Source organism: Lathyrus oleraceus, chromosome 5 (genome assembly GCF_024323335.1).
Source record: "Lathyrus oleraceus cultivar Zhongwan6 chromosome 5, CAAS_Psat_ZW6_1.0, whole genome shotgun sequence".
NCBI lineage: Eukaryota > Viridiplantae > Streptophyta > Magnoliopsida > Fabales > Fabaceae > Lathyrus > Lathyrus oleraceus.
In genome coordinates, this window is record NC_066583.1 from 583,429,076 (window position 1) to 583,438,064 (window position 8,989).

The 8,989-nt window shown below is 35.8% G+C and overlaps 1 protein-coding gene across 1 annotated transcript; it reads right to left on the reverse strand.

Annotated features, from left to right (window-relative positions):
- Positions 1-1,309: 1,309 nt before the first annotated feature.
- LOC127086672 (G-type lectin S-receptor-like serine/threonine-protein kinase CES101) lies at positions 1,310-4,966 on the reverse strand. Its single transcript, XM_051027467.1, has 7 exons — positions 3,619-4,966; positions 3,164-3,271; positions 2,878-3,074; positions 2,428-2,638; positions 2,061-2,298; positions 1,836-1,986; positions 1,310-1,760 (listed from the first exon to the last, which is right to left on the reverse strand). The coding sequence occupies exons 1-7, from the start codon at positions 4,802-4,804 to the stop codon at positions 1,416-1,418; spliced, it is 2,436 nt and encodes an 811-aa protein (XP_050883424.1). The 5' UTR covers positions 4,805-4,966; the 3' UTR covers positions 1,310-1,415.
- Positions 4,967-8,989: the final 4,023 nt, after the last annotated feature.

Genomic DNA, 8,989 nt, shown 5'->3' on the forward strand with positions numbered 1-8,989 from the left:
GTGATGAGCATCCTGAGTCTAAGTGTCACTGGTCCTTGAATCTCTCTTCTTCTCTTACTATAACCATCAACAACGTCTCTTCTTCTTCGTGTTACGCCAGCTTTGCATAAGTTTCTTGATTCTTCTACTTTTCTGGACAATCACTAGAATAGTGACCATACCTTTGACAATTGTAACACTGAATTTGACTCTTGTATGTCTTTTGATCACCACATTTTCCTCTGCCTACAACACCACCTCTTTGGTTGCCTTGGTTCCATGGTTTTCTTTGATTCAACTAGTTTCCTTCTTGATGATGTCGAACAGTCGAATTATTGTAGCCTTCTCTGTCTTTGTTTCTATTCCAGTTTCCTTTGCATTTACTTTCTTTTGCTGATTGAACCTGCAAAGCCATATGACTCTTCGACTTTCCTGCAACTCTTTCAGCCATTATTTGTTCATGAGATTCAAGCGTCCCTTAAAGCTCTTCCTTTGTCAGTTTTGACAAATCTTTCGACCCTTCTATGACTACTACCACGTGGTCGAACTTTGGAGCCAACGACCTCAAGATCTTTCAAACAACAGATCTTGATGTCAACACTTCTCCACATACCTTGATTAGATTCACCAGTTTCGTAACCTTGGTGAAGAAATCAGTTATACTTTCACTTTGTAACTGCTAAATACTGTGAATACAATACTCTATTCACCTCATTACAAAAATAAGAGTTACTCAATCTATTTATAGATTTATGTTAACTTGGACCTCAAGGCAAAGTCCAAAACTTTAAAAACCCCAAATAGCTAACACTACTTAACACACTAGGTGGTTGGACACTTCCTTACTCTGTCGAACAACCTGCTTCGACACAAGGAATTACAATTCAACACTACTCACATGTGATACATTCTCAACATTCCCCCTCAAATGTGAGTCCAAAACACCATTTCTTCCTAACATAATTCTTAATTGATCTTTTTCGCACTAATTAAGGTTTTAAGGGATTAAATTCTTCTTTATCTTGTTAAACCTCCATTAATCTTAATTATACTTAAAATGTCATATATTCTTTTGTAAAATGACTAAAATGTCATTTATTCCACATATACCCTTTTTCCATAATCCTAATTGATTAATATGATAATGACTATAATACATAAGTCCTTCTAAAATGACTCAATTACTCTCATATAATTTACCCTTTATCCTTTTAATTTTAATAATTTATGAAATAATTAAAACTCTATTTGGTTGATTTGATTGGGGTGTTACAATTTCATAGGGACAACCCTAGTTAAGATGTAATAATAGGTATTCAGAGACACCGACTATGATACAAATCGAACACTATATAAACATCTGATAAAGTCTAAAGTGATGTTTTAACAAATAAATAAGTAATCGCAAATCATCTCTTCTACAAAACCTCCAAAACTCAACAATCTTTTATACTAGATAAACTTATTTCTTGCCTTTCTACTTCCGAAGAGGAAATTACAGTCGTAGAATAGGAGTCAGTGTCCAGAACTTTTGAAGTTGTTTCCTCCTGGAAGAAATCTCTTCTAACATAGAATGCTGGTCTTTTTGGTAAAGTAACATGTTCATATTTGTTTGTCAACATCGATATAACATCAGACATTGTAGGTCGATCATTTGCATAATGTTCTACACACAAGAGACCAACATGAATGCACCTTTTCACTTCATCAGGAACAAATGAGTCACTTAATGATGGATCCATTAACTGCATATACTCACCATCATTCCATAGCTCCCATGCCTAGTATAGTAATTTAATGAAATTAAATAATATTTGAAATTAAAAAAAAAACTCAATGAGACTAGTTTTACATACATGGCCTATTAGGTTTAGTGGACGATCAACATCATAGAAGCTATTGTTTTTTCTTCCACAAATAATTTCAAGTAGCAACACTCCAAAGCTATAGACATCAGACTTTGTAGAACAAATTCCTTCCATAGCATATTCAGGAGACATGTATCCACTACAACAAAAATTATGTAACAATATCAAAAATATTTCTAAAACATTAGAAACAATAAAGTTAAGAAAACTCACTATGTCCCGACAATCCTATTGGTATTTACTGTTGATTCCTGCTGTGAGAAAATTCTTGCCATGCCAAAATCAGAAATTTTTGGACTCATATTATCATCAAGAAGTATGTTGCTAGCTTTCAAGTCTCTATGAATGATTTTTAGTCTTGAATATTTATGAAGATAGAGTATTGCCTGAGAAATTCCTTCTATAATATTGAAGCGCTTCTTCCAATCGAGTAACTTCCTTTTTGTAGAATCTTGCAAGTTAAAATGTACATTCCACATAAGTAGTAAACCAAAGTGGATACATTTGTGCCTAAAATACTTAGTTAAAAATGAAAATAGGTTTGATGCATTTGTCATTAAAAACATGACATATTCCTCACCAAATAAATAGAAATCCAAGCTTTTGTTTGGCATATATTCGTAAATTAGAATCCTTTCTTCTTGATGAATACAACAACCAAGTAGTTGTACAAGATTTGTGTGTTGAAGTTCACATATCAGTACCAATTCATTTTTGAATTCAATAACTCCTTGTCCAGAAGTTTTTGAAAGTCTCTTTACAGCAACTTGTTGCCCGGTTGCCAAGATTCCCTGAACTTGTAAAAGAAAAATCATCAATAATCTAAAATACTATTTCAAAAAATATGAACAAATTGTTAAAATGTAAATGATCTTCATAATCATGCTGAGATGGTTTGTTCAAAGATATTTTACGGTCTCAACTATTCAGCACATAATCTTTAAAAATATTTGATTTTATTCATAACTGCTTTTATAACCATTTATTCAATCGTTTTAAGTCACATTATAAAATATGTAAAAAAATTCACCTTATAAACGGTTCCATAGCCTCCCTGTCCTAACTTATTTTCAGGGGAAAAGTCCATAGTTGCTTCTAAAATTGATGCGTAGCTAAAAACTTTTATATCATGTCCCTTGAAATCAACTTCAAGATCATTGATACTATATAATTCATTGGAAGCAGCCAACTCTTGCATCTCATTCTCCTTTCTTTTAACTTTCTTCTCTGCATAGCAAGAAAAATTATAGAGAAAAAAATAAATGGATTGGATTTAAGAAGTATGTATTCGACTATCTTTTTATGTATTCAAGTACCTTTAAGTCCATATTTATGTTTCTTTATTGCTATCCATAGAATGAGGGAGCATATTATGAGTAAAGCAGTTGCTATTGCTGCACTTATCCATATCCACCTTCTTTTACCTGCATTGAGTATTTTGTGAGATACTTATAATAAAACCAAGCATTATTTAGCTTCCTTTTTAAATTCCTACTAGGTTTTCAAGCATTATTTAGACAAATTGTTCCTAAAAATTAACGAGTTTCTAACTTGAACATCTATTATAAGTCTAGTATATTGATCCAAGTTCAGATTTCTCTTTCATCATTAATCGTATAGAGGTCTTATTTAAACAATATCAAATGTATAATGGACTATATTTAACTACAGTTTTACTATGATAAAATTTTGGATTTATATTATAGTTCGTCTTTCGCACCATATCATCGGCTATAGGTCGCCACCCATCAAAAAAATATCAAAAACTTACCGAGAGGTAACTTTGCTGGCTTTTCCAAGAGGTAAAAGTAATTCAAACTCTCCCAATCAACATTTTGTGTAGAATTCCATGAATAAAATATACATCCAGTTCCATTACCATAATATTCTTGGAATCCATTGCAACCACAGTTTCTCCAGCATCTCGCCTTGCAATCATTGTAATCAACACTCTTACTGTCTTGGAGGACAGCGTTGTCAAGGTCGGGTTGGCCTATCTTTTTCTGAAACACCTCACCGGGTTTCCTACAAGTTGGTATATCCCATTTTTGGCATCCTCTATCACTATTATATCCATAACAAATATCTGCATTTGCTAACTCTCCTTCCGAACCCATGAGCTTCCCCTTATAGGATAGCCACCACTCTGGGGACATCTTATAATTCCGGTCTTCATATTTAATTTCGAAACTGAAAGAATCTTCATCCTTGTTAGAGATAATAACGTATTGATAATTTTGTTGAACATTTGCTGGAACATTTTCGAACAATCCATTATTTCCAAGTTTTCCGCTTTTCCAATACACTTTCCCGAGTCTCTTAATGTTCAGTTCACCTTCTTTTGGTTCCCATTCAAGACTAAATTCACCCAAAGTTATTAGTGAAAAAGTTAAGCACGAAACTAATGACCAATTATGTCCAGTTTTCCGATTAACACCTAACTTCATCTTTGGGACCAAAGCGTTAAATGGATAATCAAAACTCTGCCACAGTAAACTCTTTGTTCCATTGGGGTGAAGTTGTTCGAGTACAAAGTTACCTGTGTCAAGCATAGTAGCGACAGTATTGTCTATAGGTTGAGGTGAAGAGTAAATGATTATTTCTTTGCTATATTGAAATTCAATTTTGAGCACACCAGACTTGTTTAGAGATAAAACCGCTGATTTAGTATCAACCGGTTGGTTTCTAGCATGCAACCATATTACTGCTCCTCGATCAAAACTAGCATTACTTACTATAACCAAGTGAGTATATTCTCTATTTAGTGTTCCGCCGAATGATAGACAATACCTGCCTTGCGTAGAACATAGACTGGAGTTGGAAACCAGTCTTTCACCTGCCATCAGACTAACATTTCTTGCTTTAACACAAATACTAGTAATCCACCAAACCCATAAGTAGTATATCAATACAACTTGTTTCTTTATTTCAAACCTTATGCAAAACGAGAGTGCCATTGAATTTGCTAGAAGAAATATACTCACCAAACATGTGGGAGAATCATTTCAACTCTGGATAGGAAACTTGATAAAAATGATCTAGGACCTCATCAGAGGTGGTGGTGTTTCACACGATTAATCTCAAACCAACTCTATCTTCAATTATTTTTCCACTACAAAATGTTGCACTAAAGTACATTTTGCTACCACTTTTTTTAAAGGAAAGGAAAAAGATTACTCTCGTACAATAATTGATGGATGAGTTATGAAAAGCTAATGATAAGTTGCTTTTCGTGAGGGGCTGAGGTGTTGAATTGTAATTTTTTGTGTCGAAGCAGGTTGTTAGACGGAATAAGGAAGTGTCAAACCACCTAGAGTGTTAAGTTGTGTTAGTGTGTCGAAGTGGCGAAGCATGTTGCTTCACACAGGATTTCGACTTAGACTTATTTTAGTAGTATTAGCTATTTTGGGCTTTTATAGTTTTGGACTTTGGCTTGAGGTTCAAGTTAACCCAAATCTATAAATAGAGGGAGTAACCCTTATTTTTGTAATGAGGTGAATAGAGTGTTCATAACATTGTATTCATAGTATTTTGCAGTTGCAAAGTGAATAATAAGTTTTCCACAATTTGTGGGCAGAGAGAAACTCTGCAGAATTTTATTACTCTTCTCCTTCATCGATCTTTACACTCTTTCTTGCTCCATTGTTCTTTCTTTTCATTGCTATTGTGTTGGTGATAACAATCTTGTTCATCAAGATTGATTGAAATTCTCCATAGATTTTGGGGGATTTCCAATATTTGGTATCAAGAGCTCCGATTTAATCGATTCATAGAAGAAAATCATCATGACAACGAATCATCCAAACAGACATTTTCCAGCAAATCTTCCGATTCTCAAGAACAACAATTATGAGAATTGGTGCAAGCAGATAAAGGTTGTGTTCTGTTATCAAGATCTTTGGGATCTTGTGAAGGAAGAAGTAGTAACGCTTGTAGAAGCCGCAACAGATCAAGAAAAGACTGCACATAAAGAATTGAAGAAGAAAGACTATAAAACTCTCTTTATAATCCATCAATGTGTTGATGCAGATAACTTTGAAAAGGTTAGTGATGCAGAGTCAGCGAAAGAAGCATGGGAAATTCTGGAGAAATCGTTTGGAGGCACAGAGAAGGTGAAAGAGGTGAAGTTACAAACTCACAAAAGGACGTATGAATTGCTTTAGATGAAAGACAATGAAAGCATAACTGATTTCTTCACCAAGGTTACGAAACTGATGAATCAAATCAAGGTATGTGGAAAAGTATTGTCATCAAGATCTGTTGTTGGAATGATCTTGAGGTGGTTGGCTCCAAAGTTCGACCACGTGGTAGTAGCCATAAAAGAGTCTAAAGATTTGTCAAAACTGACAAAGGAAGAGCTTCAAGGGACGCTTGAATCTCATGAACAAAGAATGGCTGGAAGAGCTGCAGGAAAGTCGAAGAGTGATATGACTTTGCAGACTCAATCAGCAAAAGAAAAGGTAAAAGAAGTTGGAATGACAACAAAGACAGAGGAGGTTACAACAATTCGACTGGTCAAAATCAACAAGAAGGAAACTAGTCGAAATCAACAATTCAAACCAAGGCAACCAAAGAGGTGGTGTTGCATGTAGAGGAAGAGGTGGTGGTCAAAAGTCAGACAAGAGTCACATTCAGTGTTACAATTGTCAAAGGTATGGTCACTATTCTAGTGATTGTCCCAAAAATCAGAAGAATCAAAAACTTATGCAAAATTGGCGAAACACGAGGAAGAAGAGACATTACTGATGGTTACAACAAGAGAAGAAGAGAGATTCAATGACCAGTGGTACTTGGACTCAGGATGCTCATCACACATGTCTGGAAGAAAATATTGGTTTGTCAACATAAAACCCTCAATGAAGAACATGGTAAAATTTGCAAATGACAACACTCTAGCAGCTGAAGGTGTTAGTGATGTTCTGATTATGAGGAAAGATGGTAAGAGGTCAGTAATTTCAAATGAGTTGTACATACCAGACATGAAGAGCAATTTGCTCAGCATAGGGCAGTTAGTCGAAAAGAACTACAAGGTGTCGATCGAAGACAAGATGATGAGAGTTTTCGACTCAAATGGAAGGTAGATCTTGAAGGCTCCAATGTCTCATAATAGAACCTTCAAGATTGAACTAAATATGATGGAGCATAAGTGTCTTGCAACAAAAGCCAACAGAGATGAATGGATATGGCATTACAGACTTGGTCATATCAATTTCAAAGACATTAGAGATTTCAAGAGAAGAAATATGGTTTCAGGATTACCAGAAATCAACATTCCAAACAAAGTGTGTGAAGAATGTGTGCATGCAAAGCAGCATAAGAACAACAGTAAGGATGTAGGAAGTAGGTCGAAGGCAATTCTTGAAATAATATACTTTGATGTATGTGGCCCTCTCCAGGTGGATTCGATTGGAGGTAACAAATACTTTGTTACATTCATAGATGATTTCCGTCGAAAACTGTGGTCTTACCTGATCCAGAAGAAAAGTGAAGTGATCGAGGTGTTTGCCAAGTTTAAATATATGGTCGAAAGATAGAGCAATCGAAAGATCAAGATTTTGAGAACTGATGGTGGTGGAGAATATGTGTCGAAAGACTTTGAAGCATTATGTGTGAAAGAAGGGATTATGCATGAGGTGGTGCCACCCTACACTCCATAACATAATGGAGTCGTAGAAAGGAAGAATAAAACCATCATGGATATGGTTAGAAGTATGTTGAAAGGCAAGCATCTACCCGAAGAATTATGGGGAGAAGCTGTGTCGACTGCGACATATATCCTAAACAGATGTCCGACGAAGAAGCTAGAAGGAATCACGCCAGAAGAATATTGGTTTGGTGTCAAGCCTAGCTTGAGTCATCAAAGGGTGTTTGGATCTATAACACATAGACATGTTCCATATCAGTTGAGAAGAAAACTTGATGACAAGTCTAGTCAGATGATCCTGATAGCATATCATTCAACTGGAGGATACAAGTTGTTTGACCTAGTGAATAAGCAAGTAGTGATCAAAAGGGACGTGATCATAGATGAGCTTAGAGAGTAGGATTGGACTGAGAATGTCAAGAAAGATTCAGTAAGAATCTTTTGTAATGAACCAGCTAGTGAAGTCGAAAGAGAAGTTCGACAGGAAGAAGTCAGAGGTGAAGCAAGTACAAGCAGACCTCAAAGAATAAGACACATGCCTGAAAGGTTGCAAGAATGTGTGATTACATCAGATGATGTGGTCGATGAAGAAGGTGAGCTGGTACATTATGCTTTCTACGCAGAAGTCGAACATGTCAATGCAGTTGAGACATTGAAAGATTCGAAGTGGATGAAAGCAATGGACGAAGAGTTGAAGTCAATCGAAGTCAACAACACTTGGTCATTTGTTGAATTGCCCCAAAATAAGAAGGCAATCGATGTGAAGTGGGTATACAAGGTGAAGTTGAATCCCAAAGAAGAAGTGACTCGACACAAGGCGAGACTTGTGGCGAAAGGATTTCTTTAGAAAGAAGGAATCGACTTCGATGAAGTTTTTGCACCTGTTGCTAGGATCAAAACAATCAGGTTGGTTGTTGGTCTTGCAAACATGAACAACTGGAAGATGTGTCAGATGGACGTGAAATATGCATTCCTTAATGGCCCCCTAGAAGAAGAAGTTCATATTGCATAACCAGTTGGGTTTGTGAAACATGGCGAAGAAAGAAAGGTGTACAGACTACATAAAGCCATGTACGGACTTAAACAAGCTCCAAGAGCTTGGAACAAGAAGATAGATGGCTTTCTAAGGGAGAAGGAATTTGTGAAGTGCACAAGTGAACATGAAGTATATGTAAGAAGAAGCAATAGTGAATTGCTTGTACTATGTCTCTATGTCGATGACCTGTTGATAACAGGTAGTTACAAGAAGGAGATCGAAGACTTCAAAGGTGATCTCAACAAGGAATTCAAAATGTCAGATCTGGGTGAGATTTCATATTTTATTGGCATCGAATTATACAAGAGTGGTAGAGGTTTGATGATGCATCAAAGAAGGTATGCAGGCAAAATTTTCAAGAGATTTGAGATGCAAGATTGCAACCCGACTTCGACTCCAACTGACCATAAATTACAACTGTCGAAAGATTCAGATGAAGATGATGTCGACCCAACCCAATAC